This window comes from Crocodylus siamensis, chromosome 5, assembly GCF_052110815.1.
Source record: "Crocodylus siamensis isolate JL-2025a chromosome 5, ASM5211081v1, whole genome shotgun sequence".
NCBI classification, from domain to species: domain Eukaryota; kingdom Metazoa; phylum Chordata; order Crocodylia; family Crocodylidae; genus Crocodylus; species Crocodylus siamensis.
The window spans coordinates 90525337-90550066 of record NC_143399.1 but is presented as its reverse complement, the minus strand read 5'-3'; the positions used below and the strand labels follow the sequence as shown (position 1 = coordinate 90550066).

Here is a 24730-nt window from a genome sequence, read left to right as displayed (position 1 = left end):
CCAATGGCAAATATCAGCAAATAGATGAGAGACATGGAAAAGAAGCATATCTGGCTCTAAGTTTTCATCCAGTTTGTCTTGGCATTCTTCCAAATAGCCTCCCAAGTCATAGATAAGGAGATATCACATAAAGAAAGGAACACAGGAAATTAGAGCTGGAAGGGGCCACATGAGGTCATCTGGTTCAAACCTGTGCTCAAGGCAGGGTCATTCCTGACTAGACTATCCCAGACAAATGTCTGTGTAACCCGCTCTTGAAAATGTCCAGGGATGGAGATTCCACAGCTTCTCTAGGAGCCTCCAAGGATGATGTGCCCAGGATCCTCAAATTTCCCTTCAGTCTTCTTTTTCCCAGCCTAAATAACTTTAGTTCTTTCAGCCTGTCTTCATAAATCTTGCTTCCCAAGTCTCTAATCATTTTGGTCACTCTCTGCTGGACTCTGTCCTCTGTCCACACCTTTCTTGAACTGTGGGGCTCAATATTGGATGCATGTAAATGGGTAGCCTCACCTCTGGGCTTTTCTGGGAAGGGGTGTCCTGTGACTTTGACCTTTGCATAGCAGTCTGGCCTCTCTGTGTAGTCAGTGGTTCAGACCACTGCCAGTCTTGGGTTCACAGGTGTTCTTTCACAGTTTGCTTTCCTGCTGCTGTTTTCTCTGGCAATTTTAAGCTTCCCTTGAGCCACTCCATGATCAGCAACCTCCCCAGCTGCAGCTACTCAGTAGGGCTGGCTGCCCTGTCTTAATAGGACAGCCCACCCTGTTACAACACAGACCAGGTGAGGCCTCAGTAGTCCTGAGTAGAGTGGAAGAATCACTTCCCTTAGCTTACAAGAGACACTGCTTTTAATACAACCCAGTATACTTTTGGCCCTTTTTTGCAAACAGACCACACTCCTGGCTAATATTCAGCTTGTGGTCAATTGTAATCCCCAGGTCCTTCTGTCCAGTACTACAGCCGATCCAGTCATTCTCTAGTCTGTATTTGTACATGTATTTATCCCACCCCAATATTGTCTTTGTTGAATTGCTTCTTGTTGAGTTTTTGATCGTTTCTCCAGTTTATCCAGGTCATTCTGGTTCCTAGCCCAACCTCCTGAGTGTCTAACTCTCACCAACTTGGTGTCATGTATGGAACATTACAAGTCATGGTTCTCACAGCAAATAGAAAAAAAATACAATAGCTGAAGCCAGTCATTATTTAATAATGCTATTTTATCTCATTATTATGTATATTGGAATTCTTCAGCAGTAATCAAGTTTCTTTTGGTTTTGAATTAAGTCATTCAGAAATCAGAGTACTGCAATGCAAAACAGAGGTTGCAGATGCACAATATGTTTACATCAGTGTAATTTACATAGGTTTGTATGCTAATATAAATTACCCAGTGTAAGAGTGGGCAGGCAACCAGCTCTCTGTAGGTAGCTAACTCTGGCAGGCACTATTACAGCACCCAGTTATTGGGTAGCAGAGGACTTAGTAATAGTTTATTTGATTAAATGGATTAGAGCAGAGGCATACATGACTGATTTTCAGTTACTGTTGTAACATATACTGGTAAGAAGTTACCACTGCCTTCATAAGGAGTAATTTTAGTTTTGACTGAAGTGATGTATGCCTTTGTAGGACCATATATCATGTGCCCACTCTACATTTATATTAGTATAAAGACAGATTATATTGATATTAATGTGTTATGTGCCTAATCTCAAGAAGCAATTTTATTCTGAAATAAATGTAAAGCAAAAATGTGAATATGGCAAATCTCTTAATATTTGATTTGCAAGCAAAACTTTATTTTCCTTTAGGGCCATTCCTAAGATATGTTCCATCAGGGTGTGTGAAACTCAGTTTCTGTGGGTACATCTACATGTACACTTAACTGCACATTAGACTAATTTGTTGTGATGTAAAGCATCACGGTCTGCACATGTGATGCTATTAGACCACAGCAAACTAATTTTTGTTGGGGACAGTACAATCTTACGGTGGTGAAAATAACTGAACCTGATTGCATGTGTAAATGCTGACTTGGGTGTAAATTGCACTTGGTCACTCCAGGCAGCAGGGGGCCAGACTCCTGCCTGCCACCTAGCCACACAGCTCCACTTTTTAGGCACTCCTGTGCCCCAGTCAGCCCCTCCACAGTCTGATGCCATGATCTGGAGCCTGGGGCTGACCCTACCCAAGCCTGCTATGGCACCTCAGCTCAAACTGCTGTAGTCCTGGGCACATGTGCAGATGCTGCACCTGGGAGCCATTAACTCTGGTGGAAACGGTGCTGGAGCCTATCGTGCCTCACTAATTAAACATGTAGATACACCCAGTATGTATGTAGAAGTTAATATTTTTGCAAAACTTTCTCATTTGGTGGGCACTAGTCAAAAGCTCACTTTCTGCTGGAAAACAAAGCTTTTATTTTTGTTTGGTTTTGTAGTGGAAGTGCTAAAATTATGATCCCAAGCAAAAATGTAAATTTACTTCAGATGAGATTGTTCTCTCTCTTCAGTGAGTTTTTCTACTAACTTAGCAAAAAAGCTAAATGAGAGTTTTCCGGTTGTGAAGAATGACTTCATGCTTTGCCATAAATATTCAAGGTGAAAAATAGGTAGTTTAAAAACAACAAAAAAACTGACACAAAACACAAGAAACCCAACCAGCTGAAGGCTAATATATGATCCTAGTATACATTCTCTGTTAGACATAACTTTAGCGAAGTGTCTATTGATCTGTAATTGGACTTTATTTCTACTTTGAGTACCAAATGCCTTTCCAGCCAGGGCCCACAGAGAGAAATCAACTCCCACTCTCCTCCATTAGGAGTACTTGCAACATGTCTGCAAACATATAACCCTTGTGGAATTGGAATTGAGAGATCAAAGGGTCAGTTTACAGCTGAGTGCTGATTCCTGTGAGTCCTGAGTGCCTTCATTTCCCATTGACTAAAGCGCAGACAGCTCTCTGGAGGCAACTGTCTGTAGCTATGGTACATCAATCCACTATGTGAAAGGTGCAATGAGGTATTGAATAATATCTACAAAAGCAAGGCTGTTCTAGCCAAGGCTATCTTTCTTAGGTCCCCCTTTGTTTTGTTTTACGTTGTTCCCTGTTCCTCTCAGTTGCTGTTGTAATTTATTTATTTAATGCATCTTATAAACTCTGCCACCTCTCTACTCTGAACCTGATAGCATTCAGAGCTTCCTTTCATTGTGCTTGAAAATTGTAATGGTGCTCTGATGCCACTTCATGAATGTCCAGCTTTCCTGTCCAAGGCAATGAGCTATTTAATAAAAATGTTAAAGTCTGCTAATTTTAGAGTTTAAGATGACATGGGGCTTTCTTTTTCCCTTTATAGGAATCACACTATATAGCCATCCATATGGAGGAGCCTTGCTGGATGAGGACAAAATGTGAGAAAATGTTTAATTAATACTGAAGAAAACCCACTTAGATAATAGCTACTGTATGTTGCATGTAGTAGATACCTTATTTTGGTTACACACAAGTCACTTCCAATTAATCATTTAGCCAGGCATACTACTAACATAAGTATTTTGTTGAATAAAGTTAGTTGGAGAGGAAAAATAATGAATAACTTACCATTATACTTAATTGGATTTCTGTTTGCAAAGTGTTTGCAAGCCTGCCACAAAAATCTCAGATGGATTAATTATTTGAAATGCTCACTGAGTTTCTCTTTGAAAACTTTGCTCATCCTCTGTGAGAGGGGCATTCTTGAAAAGGTTTCACTGTGAGTACTCAGTATTCAAACTTTGAAATGCATGCTTTGTTCTCTAGTTAAATAAATCACATTGTCTTCTTTCTATTCTTTGATTAGCTGATATGTAGGGACCTTATTACATGTTGCACTTCTTGCTGCTCACATGTTGATTGGTGTTAGTGCTGGCTTGAGTTTGGAGCAGTTGCACCTTAAGGATAAACACTTCTGACTGTCCCTCACCTGCTCAGCTGTGACTTGCCATTTGAGCGCTGGTGAGCAGGGGCCTGACTTGGAGCTACAGCTGTAAGTTGGCACTACAGGGCTGGTGAGACAGGACAGTTTTCTATCCCTGGTTTCTAGGTGAGGGCAGGGTAGGGGTGTCACAGGGGCACTGAGGTGTCCTGTGCCTTAGAGGATAGAAGGAGAGCTGTCAATCAGCAGGGCAGTGCAGCTGCTGGTTGCTGTGGCAACCAGCCGGTCAGGTGACCGGAAGTGGGCAGGGCCGGGCCCTTTTATAAACAGCCCAGGCCAGAGCCTGAGGGCAGTTGCCCTTTGGCAGCTGCAGGAGCCACGGCTCTGCGGGAGAGCTGAGCAGCGGGGTCAAGGTTGGTGGTTTGGCTGGCTGCAGTGATGCGAGGGGAGAGAGAGAGAGTCCAGACAGCAGTAGCGACTGGGAGTCAGCACTGTGGGCAGTTGGGATTGTAAGCCGGTAGGCCTTTTGTTACGTTGTAGCCGGCTGGCTGACTGCTTGGTTTGTTTATGATTATACCGGAGGACCAGGTGAGGCTGTAGGGGTGTGAGGAGGCCTCATGGGGGCTCCCCAGTGGCTTGGGGGTTCCCGGTGCCCAGTGGGGCACAGCGAGGGGTGCCCATGGGGCACAGCTGTTTGCGCTGGAGAGGCGCGGTGTGCGGGGTTGCAGACCCCAGCCCGTGAGGGCGGCATAGGCCCTGGGGGGGGCAACAGGCGCGAGAGGCACGGCATAGGCCCTAGAGGGGGCGACAACGGGCGCGAGAGGCGCGGCAAAGGCCCTAGGGGGGTGAGAAGCTCTGGGAGCAGGCAAGTACACTAGGAAGAACCCTAGGAGAGTGTGAGTGCACTAAGGGAAGCCTCCAGGGGCAGGAGCGTGTGTTGAGAGGTGCCCCAGGAGCAGGCACGGGTATCAAGAGAGGCCCCAGGAATAGATGAGGCATTTTTCTGATTATTAGAAACCCAGTAATGGGGATACTAAAAAGCACCTTAGAGGGGTTCCTCAGTATTGGGGACCCCGAGGGGCCTAAAAGGCCAGGTAAGGCTTCGGTCCGCCTGAGCCTAAGCTGACATCAAGGATTGACAGGACCCCAAGGGGTCAGTTAGGCCAGGTAAGGCTCAGGCCACCTGAGCCTAAATGGACTCATGATGTTGGCAAGAACCCAGTAGGGTCAGAAAGGCCAGGTAAGGCTCCGGCCGCCTGAGCCTAATCCGGTATCCACCATTAACGGACTTTAGAGGGACCAGTAAAGGTTTAGGAGGACAGCCCAGGTGGCGTGATAGCCTTGGGAAGATTGGAGACGGGCGTCGGGGCATGACGAGCCCCAGGGGCACCAGGTGGATGACAGGCCCGGGGGTGTCAGAGAGGGGCGCCAGAGAGGGCACCGGAGAGCCAGGACAGAATAAACGTCCAGGAGCAGCTGTGAGGCATGGGGCGTGCTAAAGGGGAGGTAGGAGGCACACATTGCCCATAAGGCTGGGGGTGTTGGAACACCCCACTTGGAACGGAGGTAATACCAGCGCAGTGTCAAGGTGAGAGTAGGCAGCCTCCCTTACTGAACTTATAAGAACAAAGACGTGGCGGGTGAGACGAGGGTGCTGGATCACCATAATTGACATGGCAGGGGGGCGCTAGCGAGTTCACGGCCACTCACAGGTCCCACTCCGTGACAAGGGGTAGAAGGTGAAAGATGCTCTGGGGAAAGACAGAATTAATGGAATGGGGGAGGGTAATGAAATTGGAGGTGGAAAGGAAATATGGTTGGGAGAAGGGTGATGAAATGAAGGAAGTCAGCCACTGATGGATAAAATCAAAAAGTGAGAAAAAAAGAATTTAAAAAAATAAAAGGAAGTAAATTAAAGAAGATCTCATGTTTTAATAATGTGGGATTGAGGTGTAGAGGGGGCTAATCACGCTTCCTGGGATGGCTGGGAAGTGGAAGTGATGAAGGATGGTGCTTTTGGGAAGCCCCTGCTCATGGAAACCCAAGCTGGGCACTCGCCTTGTTTGTCTCCCATGCTCCCCTAAACCCCACTCTTGGATCTGTTTGTGCCATGCAACCTAGATAGCTGGCATGTCCTCTGCAGGTTGTTTGCATAGGGTTGCACCCCTGGGGGTGGGAAGGTGACACCCCGGGGGGTGAGAGGGGGAGTTGGTTTGGTGTCAGAACCTCCCCCTGGGCAGTAGAGTTCAGGGGGTAGAAAGTTTTTCCAGAACAGGAGGGTGGGAGAGGGGACACTGTGTCTTGGGATGATGGAGGACTGCAACTTTTGTGTGGCTACTCCCCACAGATGAGTCACCTATTAATGCAGGGGTGGGCAACTATTTTGGGCAGCGGGCCACTTACTGAGTTTTGGCAAGCCATCAAGGGTCGCATGAGAGGCAGCCAGGGGCAGATAAATATTAATTTTCTAAATTTTTGGGAGGCCCCGCAGGCCAGATAGAATGGCCTAGCGGGCTGCATTTTGGCCACCCCTGCATTAATAGAACATGAGATGGGTAACATGGATCAGAGATAAACCTGTCTTTGAGTAGCATAACTTTGTTGCCTAAAGTGCTTAAAACTAGCTTCAGGTATTAATGTGTGGACAGTCCAGGGGTTAAGAGCTCCAGAAGCTGCCTAAAATGAACATGTAGCAAGACTCTAGGTAGGATTGAGGTTAAAATACATGGAGATGTTTTCTTTTTATATTTATATCTAATAATGTAAATACATTTATCAAGTTTTTTTGCAATTGGTTTGATAAGGAGTTTGACTTGGAAAATTTTTGGTGAGCTGTATTGTCATGATACCTTTTTCTTTTGAACCCCAGAATGGAGAATATTCGTCAATGTGGAGTAGCACTGTGCATCATGTTGGGATTTTCTCTCCTTACGGCATCCATTGGAAGCTCCATTGTAAAAGACCGTGAGTCTGGTGCAAAGCGGCTGCAGCACCTCACTGGGCTTGGCTACAAGACTTACTGGCTTGGTAACTTCCTTTATGATATGGTAGGTTCTATGGATAGCAACATGCGTCTTTTTAAAGCTGTATATGTCGTTCTGAATGGGTTGCTTTAGTGAACTCAAACTAAAAGAACAGGTTAGAGACTACTTGGAAAAGCTGGATGTGTATATGTCCATGGGGCCAGATGGGATGCACCTAAGGGTGCTGAGGGAGTTGACTGATGATGGCCAATGGCTCTGCAATCACATCTTTGAAAACTCATGGTGATCAGGAGAGGTCCCAGATGAATGGAAAAGGGTAAACAGTGTCCATATTTAAGAAAGGGAAGAAGGAGGATCTAGGGAACTACAGACCAGTCAGTCTCACCTTAGTCCCTGGAAAAATCATCTGGCAGGTCCTCAAGGAATCCATTTCTAAGCACTTGGAAGAGAAAAGGTGATTAGGAACAGTCAGCATGGATTCACCAGGGGCAAGTCATGCCTGACCAACCTGATTCCCTTCTATGATGAAGTGACTGGCTCTGTGAATGTGGGGAGAGCTGGTGGATGTGGTGCATCTTGATTTTAGCAAGGGTTTTAATATGGTCTTCTGCAACATTCTCACAGGCAACCTAAGAAAGTATGGGCTGGATGAATGGACTGCAAGGTAGATAGAAAACTGGCTGGGGCATTGGGCTCAGAGAGTAGTAATCAATTGACTCAATGTTAGGTTGGCAGCCAGTATCAAGTGGAGTGCCCCAGGGGTCAGTCCTGGGGCCGGTTTTGTTCAATGTCTTCAGCAACAACCTGGAAGATGGCATAGAGTGCACCCTCAGCAAGTTTGCAGATGACACCAAGGTAGGGGAAGTAGTAGATATGTTGGAGGGTAGGGATAGGATTCAGTAACATAGACAAATTGAAGGATTGGGCCAAAGGGAATCTCATGAGGTTCAACAAGGACAAGTGCAAAGTCCTTCACTTAGGATGGAACAGTCCCATGCACCAGTACAGGCTGGGTGCTGCCTGGCTGGGCAGCAGTTCTGTAGAAAAGGACTTGGTGTTTACAGTGGACAATAAGGTGAACATGAGCCGCGGTGTGCCTTTGTTGCCAAGAAGGCTAATAACATACTGGGCTGCCTTGGTAGGTGTGTTGCCAGTAGGTCAAGGGAAGTGATTATTCCCTTCTATTCGGCAGTGGTGAGGCCAAATCTGGATACTATGTTCAGGTTTGGGCCCCCTACTACAGAAAGGATGTGGATGAATGGGAGAGAGTCCAGTGGAGGGCAACAAAAATGGTGAAGGAGTTGTGGAATGTGACTTACGAGAAGAGGCTGAGGAAATTGGGCTTTTTTAGTCTAGAGAAGAGGAGACTAAGAGAGGACTTAACAGCATCCTTCAACTGCCTGAAGTGGGGTTCAAAAGAGGATGGAGCTAGACTGTTCTAAGTGGTGGCAGATGACAGAACAAGGAGCAATGGTCTCAAGTTGCAGCAAGGGAAATTTAAATTAGGTACTAGGAAGAATTTTCTCACTAGAAGGGTAATAAAACACTGCCACAGGGTACCCAGAGACATGATGGAAGTTCTGTCCTTGGAGGTTTTGAAAACCCGGCTAGACAAAGCTTTGGCTGGGATGATCTAGTTGGGGCTGGACCAGCTTTGAGCAGGAGGCTGGACTAGATGACCTCCTGAGCTCCCTTTGAATCCTGATTGTGTACTATTCTAAAGAAATCACGTCCACAATAAAATATATTTCTAAACAAATGGAAACTTTGTCAGCTAAATTGTTTAGGGCAACATCCATTAGCACTGATACATGCTAATAATAAGGCATTTGTTCTGTAACTGAGTTTCCCTGAGTTATCCACTATAACATTCCCACATTAACACTGTGTGATCATCCTCTATATGGGAAGGATTGTGTTTTTTGTTGACTTGTGAACTGCACTATCTATTTCTGATCGTCTCTAGAGTAAATAGCAGCATGTTTAGATTCGCATGCAGTTCAGGGTCCTTACACCAAAAATAGCCTTATAAGCAAGTTGTCCATCTTGCAAACAGAGAATGAGAGATTTTAATGCTTCTGCAGGTGGTTTAGATTGTCATCAGCACAAATTCACTGTCCTAGAGCTAATCTTCTCATTCAGTTAGTATACAGAAACACATGAACATTTTTCTTTCCTTTGAAATTATCAAGGTAATTATTACCTGCTTTCTAACTGTTCCTATTCTGTTCCTTACAATTGAAAAGATGTAATTGTCCAGTAGGAAGTAACTTCTGAAAGGCAGGATTTAATCCATCACATCCTGTCAGATGATCACTGTGGGTGAAAATGCATGTCTCCCTTTGTAAAACCTGAGAAATTTGTTTTTTTATTTAAAAACACTGGTGTGGGTAGAGTAATGGAATTCACCTTCTTGGCTCATATCCAAATAGCAGCGCATCCAGTCTGCTCTTACTTGCTCAGTGGTCCCTAAGTATGGTCAACCATTGTATCTGGATAACTGAATTCTGTGATCTTATTTAAACAAATTATCTTCCTTCTGGTTTCTCTCTAGTCCTGCGGAGATCTTTCCCTGAGTTTAGCATGAGCCAGTTGGAGGCTTCCAACCAGAAGCTAGGCTTATAAAACCCTAGTTTCTATTCCCTTATAGCAAGGGTGGGCAAAATATGGGCCTCAGGCTGGATCTGGCCTACCAAGGGATTCTATACAGCCTGCAGTGGGTCCCTTGGCCCTTCCCAGCCCAAGCATGGCGGGCAACCTGGCCCATGTGCCTGTCCTGCTGCCCTCTGGCATATGGTGGGGTGGGGGTGGCACAGGACTTCACTTCCCAGCACCGCTAGTATCTCTACTACTGAAAGATCTGGCTCTACTGCCGAAGTACCCTGGCTCATCTGCCCTGCACACATCACTAGGGGCACTGGATGGAATGGGTGGGAGGGCAGGCAGGGTCTCCATGGAGGCTGGGGAGGGTGTGCTTGGCTGGGTGGGAAGCAGTGTCCAGCAGCATGACAGGTGGGCAGGGGCCAGGGTTGGAGTCATGGGGTAGTGACAACACAGGGCGTGGGCCTGGAGCAGCATTGCAACCTGCTCTTTGCATGTCCCTACCATGCAGGAAGTGGATCGTGGATCACGGCTCTACTTTAGGCCATGGTCCTGCTCTGTTACTTCCCCACTATTCCATCCCTGGCCCCTGCCTGCCTGTCCCTGGCCCCTGCCTGCCTGTCCTGCTCTAGGACGCCTCTCTCTGCCCATTTGCATCCCCATCCTGTCTGCTTGGGCTAGCGTGCCATGACCTCAGAGGTCCTGGCTGGTCTTCATGGAGACCCTGTCCACCTCTCTGTCTGGTGCCCCTGGTAGTGGGTGCAGGGAGGTTGACCCTGTACTGGGTAGGATCAATTGCCACCTCCCCCCAGTCTACAACAGCTCTCAAATTTGCTAAAGTGGCCCTTCAGCCAAAATAATTGCCCACCCCTGCCTTAGTCACCTGTCTGCAGGCCTTGTTTAACAGGGCACAGAAGTTCAGTATCAGCAGGTTTACCACCTTGCAACCAGCCTCTGTGCAGCCTGTACCCCACAGACTGCTATCTGTAGGAATATACTCTCTCTAGTCAAGGAATTAGGGATCCCTATTTCATCCCTTGGTCCTCAACTTCATTGACCTTCTCTGAAATCCTAGAACAGGGGTCAGCAACCCCCAGCACATGTGCCAAGCATGCCATTTGTTCGGCACACCACTGCCAATCCGGGTTCTAGGCAGCTGGTGCCAGCCACAAAGCCTGGGCTGCTCCCAGCAGGCAGCTGGGCAGCTGCAAGCCCTGCTGCAAGCAGACCAGGTTCTGTGGTTGGCAGCAGCTTCCCAGAGCCTGAGCCTGTTGCAGCCAGGAGGCTGCAAACATCTACTCCAGGCTTTGGCATTAGCTCCATACTGGTGGGTGCATGTGTGCCTTGGAGCGGGCAATGGGGGAGGGGCCTGAGGCAGCGCAACCCTGGTCTCTCCCCAACTCCCAGCACAGAGCTGATGATTGGGCTCTGGAGCCAGGCTGTCTCACTTGTCCTGTGGCCCAGGAGCTGTTTGAGGCCAGTCTGGGCTCTGGGCAGCTGCAGCGGGGAGGCTGCAAACAGCTGCGCCAGGCTCCACAGCCCTGGCATCAGCTCCATGCTGCCGGCAATTGCGCATACACCTCGGAGCGGACAGCGAGAGAGCTGTGCTGCCTCAGGCCTATCCCTACCATCCACTCCGAGGTGCGTGTGCACCCACCAGTATGAAGCTGATGCCAGAGCCCCAAGCAGCTGTTTGCAGCCTCCCAGCTGCAGCCAGCCCAGGCTCTGGCAGCTGCTGCTAACCACAGAGCCCAGGATGCTTACAGCAGGGCTTACAGCTGAGCCTGCCTGACTCCCACCTGCTCTGAGCCCAGCCCAGCCCAGTCCTCCACTGAGGTGAGGCTGGCACTGCCCCTTGCCAGGAGCACCACACCTTTCGCAGGCTTAGCTGTGGGTGGTTGGGCTGATGGGCAGGCTGCAGGCCATGGCCTTGGCCAGCTATGCTGCAGCCTGGGGGACTGGCTTCCTGGGGAAGCACAGGGACTCTGGCAGGACCAGGGCGTTGTTGGGTTGGACTTTGTCGTGTGGCTCAGGAGCCCGGCTTCATGTGCCTACGCATCTGGTTCTGTGTGTGTGCCTGTCTGGTTCTGTGTGTGCACATGTGTCTGGTTCTGAATGTGTGTATGCATGTGTCTGTTCTGGGTGTGTTCTGGTTCTTTGTGTTTGTGCATGTGGTTCTCTTTGTGCATGTCTGGTTCTTTCTCTTTCTCTTTCTTTTTCTCTTTCCTCTTTTTCTTATTTGTCTCTTTTTTTCTTTCTCTCATTGCAACATGCTCAGCAAAAAGGAATACACAACAACAAAGGCAACATTTAGGATTATTAAATACACTATTAGGCAGTGCGTCCTGCCATGTACATCTCCCCCCAGCTCTCATTTTGTTTTTCTGGCATGCCAGCACTCTGGTACCTTCCAAGGTAGACATATTGTGGGGGGTTTTTGGCACTAGAGGTCCATTGGCTTGAAGAAAAAAAGGCAATGGAATTGTGGCAATGGAAGCAGAGAAGATGAGGGACTTTCTTGAGGTCACACATCACATCAGTGGCCAAACTATCAGGGCAGGACCCAGGTGTGCTGTTTTTCAGTCCTGTGCTGCTGTGCCTCACCCATTCCTCAAGCTAGACGTCATGTTAATGGTCACCAGGAATGTGTATCCAGGGGAGGTTTATGTTCCTTGTTGTCTAGTAAAACCATTACTGCTGTGTGTAAATGCAAGAGTTTGCTCCAACTGAAAGGTGAGGGGAAAAATTCTAACTGAACACATTCCCATTTGTTAGAGTGACTTTTCAGGCTGTCTCACTGTTCTGCTGTGACTCCAGGAATGTTCAGTGAAACCTTGCTCCATGCGCACCCCATACTGGCGCAAGTAGGATATAGCTTGGTGAATTGGATCAAGAGTCCCACAAGGGTTTATTATCTGGAAGAGCTAGCCTGTTACAGTGACATTTGGGAATTGCAGATAGGATTAAGATAAAGGTAATATGTGGTACTTGGATTCTGTTTCCTCACGGTTTTTGAGTAGGGCAGTGCCCCAGGGGAGAAACCCAACTGAGCCTATATCTCTACTGCTGGCACATTTCTGATAGGCAATATAATTATCTGGGGAACATAGAGTTGCTACCAACTGTACAGGCACTTCTGTGTTAATTGGTTAAGACCAATAGGAGATGCTCACCTGCACTACCCCTATTTTTCTTTTTTCTAGCTGTTTTACTTGGTTCCGGTTATCCTGTGCGTTGGTGTTATTACTGCCTTCCAGCTATCCGCCTTCACTTTTCGACAGAACTTGGCAGCCACTGCTCTCCTGCTGATACTCTTTGGGTATGTGATTGGAAATGCTGCTCCGGAATTATGGATTGTAAGAAACAAACAGAAATCTTTAGGCTTGGTTTGCACCTGCTGCTGGGTGCATGGTTTTGTCTCTTTGCAGACAATTATGATTCAGCTAAAGCTACTGAGGGAACAAACTGCAGACTGAAGCTGAATACTTCATGGGGAAAGTGTGTGGGAGAGATTTACTCCCTCAAAATGAGATCTGTGCTGGAAATATTTCCAGAAAAATTGGTGGTTGTTCTCATTAAAGGGCTCATCTAGGTGCCAAAAATAGTAGCATTATCAGGTCAGTATTGCAATGGCCTAATGTACAGTTTAGCACTAGACAATGAAACTATTTTAAATTGCATCCACTTGCTGTGGTGTTAATGTCCAGTGAGTAATGTGGGCAAGTTTGAGCACTAGATTGGCTAAGACTATCCCTACAATGGATCTTACGTGGAAGCAAAAGGCTTTTCTAAGCCCACCTGACCTCATTTCTCCCAAGCCAACTTTTACAGGTGAAATTGCTGCCAATAAGCACAAAGTATTGATGGATGAGGAAGCTTATGATGTAGGACCCTCCACATTGGATCTAAGCAGTGATCCTTTTGTTTCCACTGTCTCCAGCAGTAACTAGTTCCAGATAATTGCAAAGAATGTTCAAGATGAACAGTTATGAAATGCCCTAAATATAGCTTTATATATGAGGATAGATATGGTTTCTAAGTATGTATTTTATTGTAGGCATTCATCTATAATTCCTTTCATAATGTCAGGCTCCATCTTGACACCACTTGGGTTTTTTGCTCTGCCTGGGGGAGCCTCTTGGGATGCTCTTTCATAATCTCACTCTTTGGAGAGTCAGAGATCTCCTTCCAGTTCCTTGCTCTGAATTTATTCATGCTGTATTCCCATTTGTTGTTACATCAGAATTGTCCCTGAGCTTAAATTGTATTTCTCTATCCATATTCCCCAGTGGCTTCTACAATTTATTAATAGAGTGCAAATGCATCTCCTCTCAGTTTTGCCTTGCTGGGCTGTTTTAGTCTCTTCTCATAAGATAAGGTTTCTATTAACCTAATTACCTTTCTGCTGTTCTCTGCATGTGCTGCAGTTTGAGTTTACCTTTTTTCAAAAATGGGTGACTGTAATTGTGCACATTATTCCAGAAAAAGCCTCACCAGCTTCATAGTTTCATAGTTGGTAGGGTCAGAAGGGACCTGAGCAGATAATCAAGTCCGACCCCTGCCACGGGCTGGAAAGAATGCTGGGGTCAGATGACCCTGGCAAGGTGTATATCTAGCTTCCTCTTAAAGACTCCCAGGGTAGAAGCCAGCACCACTTCCCTTGGAAGTTTGTTCCAGATCCTAGACTGTGAAGTACTGCCTCCTGATATCCAGCCTGAATCTGCTCTCTGTCAGCTTATGGCCATTGTTCCTTGTTACTCCTGGTAGTGCTCAGGGGAACAGGGACTCTCCCATTGCCTGCTGGTCTCTCTTGGCCAGTTTATAGATGGCCACCAGATCCCCTCTCAGCTTCCTCTTGTGGAGGTTGAACAGGTTCAGATCCCATAGCCTATCCTCATAGGACCTGCTGTACTGCCCCCTGATCATGTGAGTGGTCCTCCTCTGGATCCTCTTGATGTTGTCCACATCCCTCTTGAAGTGTGGCGCCCAGAACTGGATGCAGTATTACAACTGGGGACTGACCAAGGTTGCATAGAAGGGGAGTGTTGCCCTGAGGGGTCAGGCCAGTGCTCAGGATCTCAATATTGTGCTGTTAGACAGGAGGGCATGGTGTACAATTGCACATATACAAACACACAAATCAATTAGGTGCACACACACACACACACACACACACACACACACACACACACACACACACACACCAGCTAAGGCACATATACATCCAAACCCGCCTAGGCACAATTCAAGCATATACATTATACACCCCAAAAGTTAGACACAGATCACTAATTCATATATCATGCACACAATGCCGTGCGTGTGTGTGTGTATATACACACACACACGAAACTCAGATATACTCACATTCAAAATAACTAGTCTAGGTTCATTAACACCATTTAAGCCCATACATGCTATGCACACCAAATTTAGACAGAATCAGTTACCAGTTACCAGCACCTGCACATTCAGTACACATACGTAGATTACTAATTTATATACCCCCCCCCCCACACACACACAATGATATCTATATATGTGTATATATATGTGTATTCACTAATTTACACAAATACCACCCACTGAAGTCCAGGAGGAGAGAGAGAGACAGAGAAAGAGAGTCCAAATTATAGGAGGAGGTGTGCAGGTAATATCTACCTATCCAGGCTGGAAAGGGGTCCTTGTCCAGTAGATGTTGTCCAGAGGGGAGTCACCGGCAGGGCCTCTGGGTGGATAGATGGTATGGCATGGTGCTGGTCCAGATGGAGAGGGCATTCCACTGCGTCTGTCTTCACTGCCCCTTTGTATAGGGGCAGACCTTGTGTGACCCTAGTGACAGGAGGCATGCCTAGGCAAGGGTCATCCCCTGGCGTATTGAGCATGTGTGCAGGGATGTGCAGTTTTGGGTGTCTGTAATGGTGAGAGTTGCTGGTTCTTCAGGGTCTTTTATCTTTCAAATGCTGGTCTTGTTTCTGTTCCTGGGTGAGGTCTATGGTTCCTGGATGAATCAACATGAGGTGATGGCCCAGTCATTACAGACCATTCAGTAGAGGCCTGCTACCACTGTATTTCAATCATTCCCAATCATTCTCATTCATCGGGGAACCAATTTACATGGGAAGGGTATGTGACTCATACCACTACAACATGGGATGCCCAGGCAGAGGACACAAGATGGAGGCTTGACATAGAAAATAGAAACTTGACATGACTTTGGTTCACTTACAAACACAGGCCTAAACCATACAATATCCATATGAAACAATAAAAATCAATATGATAATAATACAATATACAACAGTAAGAATCAATACAAACCTAATAATAATACAATATAAAACAGTGGATATCCCAAACCAAAAACTTGCTACCAAAATAAAAATGTTTAAAGCTTATCTGGGCTCACTTATTCTTATCTATAGGGAATAGAGAGGGAGAGAAAAAGTCAGAAATGGTTGGGGAAGGGGAAGGCATGCATTTTAAAATAAAATTAAAAAAAAGAAAAACTGGGGGTTTTGCTACAGGAGGATTACCTCCTTGGACCTGGTCATGATGTATCTGTGGATGCATGACAAGGTGCGGTTAGCCTTTCTGACTGCATCCCCACATTAGCGGCTCATGCTCATCTTTGAGTCAATAATGACTCCAAGATCCTTTTCTGCCTCTGTGCTGGTGAGAGGGGAGTTCCCCAGCCTGTAGGTATGCTGCTGGTTCTTCCTCCCCAGGTGCATCACCTTACACTAGTCAGTGTTGAAACCCATCCTATTCTCATCTGCCCACCTCTGTAACCTGTCCAGATCTGATTGCAACTTGTCCCTCCCCTCTAGTGTGCCCACCTCCCCTCACATCTTGGTGTCATCTGTGAATTTGAACAAGGTGCTATTCACCCCCTCGTCGCTGATGAAGATGTTGAACTGCACAGGCACGATGACTGAGTCTTCTTGAATGATGGCAGTAATACCCTTCTATCTCAGTTGGAAGCATGTTACTCAATACATCCTAAGAGTGCATTTGTCTTTTCCTTTGCTGTATCTCAAAGGTAGACTACCTACGATCAGCTAATGATCCCATAATTTTGCTTCCTCTGTTGCTTCCAACTAATGAGCCTTAAAGAAAAAAGTCTTAAGGTTACTCCCTATGGCATGAACTTGCAGTATGTACTATTAAATATCCTATGTGTTCTTATTATACATATATAAATTAAATCCTTTTAGAATCCTGCCACCAGTGAAAATAGGAGAATAGACTACTATACAAATCCTAACTTATCTCCTCCTGCCAAACACATTTTAAACCAGTATCGAACCTGATTTGAAGTGTCTCCTGAAGCCAATAATATGTTTTCCACTTAGTTCAATTGGCTTCAAAACTTGCCCACTGTGTATTTTCTGTGACCTAAAAGTGCTGACAGATTTTGTTACTTTAATCCAGTAGCGTCAGAACTTCCAGCTTCATGGGCCAGGCAAGTGGTGGGCAGTTGGTCTGTGGGTTGAATCTTGCATGAGAGTTGAGTGTGATCTCAGCATGCCAGATTTGGCTGTGCTCCATTCCTACTCTGCACCCCAGATCTAGCTGCATGCTGGATCTGGCTATGCAGCAGCCTGAATCCTGTGTGCTTGGATCCAGCCACAGACCAACCCTGAGTGCCAGCCTGATCACATGCCAGCATTTGGTGAACAGGGTCACGTTATGTGGCCTGCAGGGTTCAGCACAGGTCTGGAAGTTTGGCAACAGGGAAACAGCAATTGAGGCTGAACTGCTTTCCTGCTGCCAAATTTCCAGACCACTGGGGAACCCTTTGGGCTGGATGATGTGGCAGAATGCCATCTCTGTTTCTCCTCAAATTCTGCCAGCAGGTGGATCACCAATAGAACAACTTGGTGACCATCGTCACTGCAGAGAGCAGACACGTCTGGTCCCATTGGCTTCAGGTAACCATGAGTTGCAACCTGAGCTGGATACATTCCTGAGGGTGGGGGGAAACCTGCTTCCTCTGCCTATGTGACTGGCCTCTCACTCCTGGGTTGGGGCTAGAGACCCTGCCAGTCTACCCGGCAACCAGTGATGTATTTCAAATTGGTTGGCTGGCAGCCAATAGCTACTGTCCTTCATTGGATCAAGTAAATGAGGTCATAATGTCTATATAAGTTAAGGACTGCCCAGGAGGTGGAGCAGCAGCCATGATGAGAACTCTCAGAGAAGTGGGGCCATCTGAAACTTGCTCTTTCTCTTGAAACTCATGTTCTATGATATGCTTGCCTCCAGAGGTAATCTCTACCTGCCTCTGGATGATACTTGTGAGTAAGCTACTTGAGATCTAACTAGGTATGTAGCTTTCAGTAATCCAGATGCATGATCACTATTTGCTTTAAGGTAAGAAATGCTCCTGTGCTAAGCCCCCCCTACTGGCCCACCACAGAAGACACTTCTGTGAAGGCTGGATCTGGGCCACAGGCCAGAGGTTGAGCTCCAAAATGAGTTTTAACCAAAATGAGCCCCTTTTTGCAATATATGGTTAAGGTCATTTCACAGTGTAGATTTGCTAACAGAAAAGGTTGAATGTCTATGAAAGCAGGCCTATATCTGACTTATAATAAAGTTCTAACCTTTAAGGATATTCCCTCAGAATTTCATGAGCTTTGTCCAACTTCAGTTAAAGTCAAGGGCATCACACATGAACCAGTTTAAGTGATCAGAAACTGGTTTAAACCTGTAACAGAACAGATATTCAGTGCACATAAACCAGTTTCAAAATAGCTGAAACTGATTTGACACAAACCTGATTGAATATGGTAACTGATTTGGCTCAAACCGGTTTATGCAATGTCTGTCCCAGGCCCTTGCTGGTTTAAATTAAACCAGAGACCCCCAGCATCCCAGCATGCTCTTGGGGCTGGGCTCTCTGTTCTAGCCCAGCCAGGCTGTCCCCACATCTCTGCTTCCCAGCCAGAGCAAGGACAGGCAGGGGTGGGGGTTTGGCCAGGGCAGGGTTTAGTTCCACCCCCCTCTATCCCACTGGCAGTGACCCAAGCAGGGTCTTCCAGGCACTCCCCCCTCACTGCTGCAGCACAAGGGTACCATGGCCTCTGAGGCAGAGCGGGGCAGGGAGGACAGTTAGTCTCCCCTCTACCCCCACAGGCAGTTGGGTGACCCCGCCCTTGTCACCACTCTTGCTGTCCCTCCCCAGGGACCCTGCCTGGCCATGCCCCCTTCCTGCTGCTGCAGCAAGAGGGGATGAGGCCCTTGTTGGGGGAAGCAGCCCCTGTCATAATGTGGGGGAGTGTAAGACCCTTCCTGGCGGGAGCACTACACTGCGGGGCTGGCAGAGCTGCGATGGGCTGTGCGTGGCAGCACAGGGGTCTGTGGTGGGCCAGAGCCCTTCAAGACCCCCAGAGTACTGCTGCACCCTGCTGGGAAGGGGCTCACACTCTGGGAAGCCATGATGGGCTGCTGCAGTGGTGGCTAGGCTGGGCACATGGTACTGCAGTGGGGTCTGCCCAGTCCAGCCCAGCCACCGCTACTCTGTGTTTGGGGCGAGCCCCCTCTAGGCAGGGTGGGGCTTATTCAGCCACTGGCCCCAACCACAAAGTGGCAGCAGCTGGACTTGGCAGACCCCACTATGGTCCCAGTGGCCTCTCTGTGCTTGGAGCAAGCCCCCTCCCAGAAGAAGGGATCTTATTCAGCCACTGGCACTGCAGTGGTGTCTATCTGGCCTGGCTGCAGCCACTGCTTGGCCTTTGTTTGGAGCCAGCAGCTGAATAATCCCCCTCAGGCTTGGAGAGGAGTGGCCAAAGCACAGACTGAGCAGCCCTGCCCCTGCCTGGCAGCTGGAGTGGCAAGTGGTGAGTGACCATGACAGACAGTGGCCTGTCGTGGCTTCATGGAACATGAGCTCCTTCCTGGCAGGGGCCACTCTATGCTGCAGCGAGCTTGCAGGGGTTTGGCCTACTTCAGACCCTGGTGCTGCTACATGCAGCCCGCTGAAGCTCTGCCAGCCCCTCAGTGCAGCACCCCCACTGGGAAGGGGCTCACGCTCCCCCACATTATGACAGGGACTACTGCCCCCAACGAGGGCCTTCCCCCTCCCGCTGCAGCAGCGGGGTTGGGACACAGCCAGGTGCTGGCCAGCAGGGCCCCTTCGGATTGAGGGGCAGGGACATGGGTTATTCCTCCTCCCTCCATTGTCCAGTGGAGGGGACAGCACAGGGCCTGTTCTGGGGCAGGGAGCACGGTTGCAACGGTGGGCAGACCTGGCTCCCAGTGGGGATAGAGGGGAAACTGACTCTCTTCCCTGCTCCTGTCTGCCTCAGGGTCCATGGTGTCCTGCTGCTGCAGCAGTGAGGGGGGAGTGCCTGGCAGACCTTGCTTTGGTCCTGTTGGTGGGATAGAGAGGGAAGAATTAAACCCCTCTCTGCCCAGATCAGCCTGGACTGGCCACTCCCCGGGCAACACAGCTTCCCTGCAGCTGAGGGCCTGCTTTAGCACACCCCTGCTTCTGGCCTGAGCAACTTCAGGCATGTGCCTGCATTGCCTTGGTTCAAGGAGAATATTTATCCTGTTACAAACTGTTCAGCCTAGACAGGTTGAACTAAGCTGCAAAGGTTGAACTAATTCAGGCTCTGGCTTTTTGAATGTCTGTCCCTAGCCAAGAAGATAACTTGTAGATTTCAGAGACAATGGAAAAAGTCTTACTTTCAGGAACTCTTACAAGTACGGTCACAATCAAGTATTCAGAAATTTAACCTGCCTCTGTGAAACTCCGTAGTATACAAACTGATTTATTTATAGAGAGCCTTCTTCCCAATCTCCTCCATCCCCAATCCTCCTACACAGGTTTTTCCTACACTACACAGTATATAGGACCTTACATAACTTCTCTGTATCCATGTTCCATGTAGCACACTTTCCCTTCTTTTTTTCAGAAAAATTGTGATTTGTGAGTCTTGCCCTGCCTAAGATAAAGATTGTATGAAGGAAGTTTAACTACATGATGTTTTAAAAACATCTCATTGTATTTCATTCAAGCAAAGTTACCAATATTTTGAAAGCTTCTCAGGCTTAGGACTTAGCTGTCTTTATTCTCTGCTTGCTGGAAGAACCGTTTTTACAGCATTGTCTTTCATGTACTTCTATCCAGACTGATCTATCATTAGTTCAAACAAAATAAAATCTAACAGTTGCAAGTAGATAAAATAGAATCTGGGGCTGGCTGGTATGAACTGTCTTATTGCTTAGCATACGTAGCCTACTTAGGTTTAAATCTGCTCACATTTAAATCGAGATGAATTCCATTTAATTATTTCATTCTGCTGAACCTAGTGTTTTATACTGTAGTTACATTGTTGTAACTTGGAGCAAGCCTTGGACTAGTGATTTTCCAGCTCCAGTTAAAGGAACTGCAGAAGAAGGAAGGGAAAAAGGGAAAGAGAATTGAGTGCCAAGGAATGTAAGTTGCGATCTTCATTCAGCCCCGAACTTCTGAGATTTTGAAAACGTCACTTCTTTTTCTGTTTCTGTGTACCAGGAACAAACCGCCCCTATGATTCAGTGAGCTTGGCAGGTTCTGTTGAGTATGTGGAGATCCTCAGATATAAATTGACTGAAAAGTGTGACATAATCTAGTGTTAAGACTAGATAGGACCATTATCATAGAGACCATGATATATTCATAGACGGATGGCACAGGGTAGGAAAGAAAAATAGATTTCAAGGCAAAATGAGTGTATCTGGAGTATATGCCTAAAAATGCTCAAGTCCAAATTGATTTTGTAATAGCTGATGAAACTGCATATATTATCATATTTATTTTCTTTCTTCCTTTTTTTTTGAATCATTAGTGCATCCTTAATGGCTCTGCTCCTTGCATTGTGCATACAGTCCTCCCATTTTTAACTACACAGAAGCTTGCATTTTCTATCCAATAAGCTGTTCTTTGTAGGACAGTCATACTTGGCTATAGCTAACTGCTCTGAGCTGCATTTGGGGGCAATGTCTGGTGGAGCCATCTCACTCTTCGTCATAAAAGGATAACTTTTTACCCTATATGGGTGACAGAAGCCCTAACTGGGCCCATGATCTCTCTTGTCTTGCTTTCTGTACTCATTTAATTATTTACATAGAAAATATAGCTGCCATACTTTTGGTAGTTTCTTCAGTAACTTCATGTTACTGTTGGTTTTTAACGACAACCACTGTACCAGCCATTATTGTCTGCCATATATAATTAATTGTACTAAATGTGCTGTCTGTAGCAGACATATGCTATCATTTAGGCATAATGGTCAGAGCTCCTTAGTTTCCATTCCAGCTTGTTGTCATTATAATAACCAGTGATAGCTTGAAGCTTGTGGTTTATGCCTAAACAAATGTGTTTTACTATATCTCACTGATGCCTAACTACTGAAAATTACCTGGGTTAGTAATCATTCAGAAATAAAGGTTGTGAGGTTCCTGGCAGAGTGAAAGAAAAGATATGAAGCTGATAAATTTAAAAGAATGAGTTATCTGTTTGTATCAAAATAGGAAATATGTGTGTGGAATTCAGGAAAGTATGATATGCTAGATATAAAAGTGAGGAGGAAGAATTTAGGGAAGAGATTATAAACCTTAAAATCAGCAAACAGGTGTTGTGTTTTCTTTAGGGGAATGCCCAGGATACTGAGCAGATGAATCAGGAAGCAGAGTGAACCTAAATTATTTATGTTGCAGTTCTACTTGCTTTTCTCGTTTCAGATATGCAGCTTTACCATGGATGTATTTTGTGTCCAGATTCTTCTCAAGTTCAGATGTAGCCTTCATTTCTTACATCTCCTTAAATTTTGTGTTTGGTCTTTGTACCATGCTGGTGACTCTCTTGCCTCGTTTGTTAGCTATAATTACCAAAACACAGGTCAGTATAAGCCCTGAGCTTTAATTTTTCCTGTAAGTGGTATAGAAATTACTGTGTGGCCTGCTTTGTCACGCAGAGGAGCACCTTAAAGACTTAACTCACTCAAAAAGGCATAAGCTTCTGAAGACTATAACCTATTTCATCAGATGTGGCATCAGTTTGATGCTATTCATAGGCTATAAGCTTTTGTAGGTTATGAAAGTAGGTTAAAGCTACTTTCTTGCACCATCCAAGGTTAATTTTTGTTTCATATGTTTACCAAAAAAGTGTTTGCACTCTAATAATGGGAAAAAAAACCCAGCTTTAATTGAAACTTTGATATTTTCCAGACTGTTAATTCATAATTTGCATATAATGAGAATTGTTCAGGTCTATTGAGTAGATAATATGCTTTACAAAATTTGTTTGAATAATATTAACATAAGCGATATGCTAATTTTTTCTAGGATCTGACATTTATTGTGTGGATAATGATATGCTCATTAACACACGTATATACTTTTCATTATACTTGGTAAAAATTAGGCTTGTGTATTAAGAGGAGACGATGGACAATTAATGTTTCAAAATGCAGTAAAACCTCATAAAATCTGGCTTTTAAAACTCCGGAATTCTCAAAAATCCGTCACCTTAAAAAAATACAGTACACTGCATTATTGCATTAAAAATAGTTTCCCAATACTGCAGAAATTTCTCCAGAAGTTCGGCACTTTTCCGGCTGCCATTGTTTTTGTTCGTCAGTCTGCAGCTATTGTTTCCAACAATGCTCAGTCACTTGTATAGTGTAATAGCAAAGAAGATTGTCCTAAGGCTATGTACTTTCCTCATGTTTCAAAAATCCAGAATTTTCAAATTTCTGGCAGGTGCCTAGGTCCCAAGGATGCTGGATTTATGAGGTTATACTGTATATGTAAAAGGCTTGGCTGGGAAATTTGTTTGAATCTAGATTTGGATTATATTTTGGATTTAGATTTAATGATTTACTAGGAGAGGAATCTGCTTTGGATTTTTTAGTATGCTGATCTGGGAAATGCAAGATCACAGAAAAGCTGATTTAACTGGCTGTAATCCTTACATTGTCCTCCATTATGTCAACAGATTTATTATGTATAATATATTGGTGAAATACCAAGTGTTTCCTCATAGTGCACCTAATCTCACTTAAATTGTATATCTCCTGTTATGGTACCATGACTTTCACATTTAATATTTTTATTGAAGAAGCTAGAAACATTTTGTTTCTATATTAGATTTTTGTGAATATAACAAAAGCTTCACAGAAGTGATAGATAACGTTTAGTGGTTTCCAGCAGCTATCTCTTCCTGTTACTATAACTGGGCATCAGAGATCGAATTACACTCCAGCTCTTGGGGAAGTAACCTAAATTACTGTGCAGTATTGGTGCATGTGTAGACATGCCCGCTGTGGAATATTTGTATCATGTAGCAGTAGTAGTAATCTAGCATTATCTATGAACCACAACATGCTAGGATTCCATTGTGCTAGGAACTCTAAAATATAGAATAAGAGCTGGTTCCTAGGCCAAAGGATTGATTTGCATGTCCATCTAATAAATCTAATAAAATGTGGAGAAGTTAGGACTTGATTCATATTTCAGATTGGTGCAAATAAGGATAATTTTTATACTGAAAAACAGTGGAGTTAAGATACTGATGAGTTTAGAATAAAGCTCATAGATTTTAGGTATGACTGATTTGTTGTTGTTTTGTTTGTTTTTTCTGTTGGATGGTGATTCAAAGTTTTTGCCTTTTCTCTCTTCGCCCAACCCTCCCTAAATCCGTCTTCTGCAGAGTTTTGAGAATCTCTACAGCATCTTCAAATGGGCTTTTATTGTTTTCCCCCAATTCTGCTTGGGCCAGGGTTTAATAGAACTCTCCTACAATCAAATCAAGTTTGACCTGACAAGTAATTTTGGAATTGATTCTTATGTGAGTCCTTTTGAGATGAATTTCCTTGGTTGGATCTTTGTGGAAATGGCCCTGCAGGGAACAGTCCTCCTTCTCCTGCGGGTTTTCTTGCACTGGGATCTGATGCAAAAACCAAGGTTTGTTGCATCTATTATTTACACTCTGCTTTTGTGGATATTAACTAATTTCCCAAAGAAAAAGGGAAATGAAATCCTACTGCACACTAGGAAATAGACTATATCTGATCACTATTCTATCTGGCTCTAATGAGCTCATGTATTATAGCTTTCTATTTCTGTATCTTTATCGGTTACATGTGCTGGAAAAGAGAACTTGAAAAGGTAAGTTGTGAGAGGAAGCATAACATTTAAAATTTAATCAAATAACTGAGAAAAGAAAATATATAACTCT

The 24730-nt window shown here is 45.5% G+C and overlaps 1 protein-coding gene across 1 annotated transcript in view; it reads left to right on the top strand.

Annotated features, from left to right (window-relative positions):
• Positions 1–24730, top strand: part of ABCA13 (ATP binding cassette subfamily A member 13) — a 377080-nt gene that overhangs the window by 279179 nt on the left and 73171 nt on the right. The window contains 5 exon segments of the mRNA XM_090049781.1: positions 3356–3410; positions 6783–6960; positions 12702–12817; positions 22234–22390; positions 24203–24456. Of these exon segments, the coding sequence (XP_089905907.1) occupies positions 3356–3410; positions 6783–6960; positions 12702–12817; positions 22234–22390; positions 24203–24456 (760 nt within the window).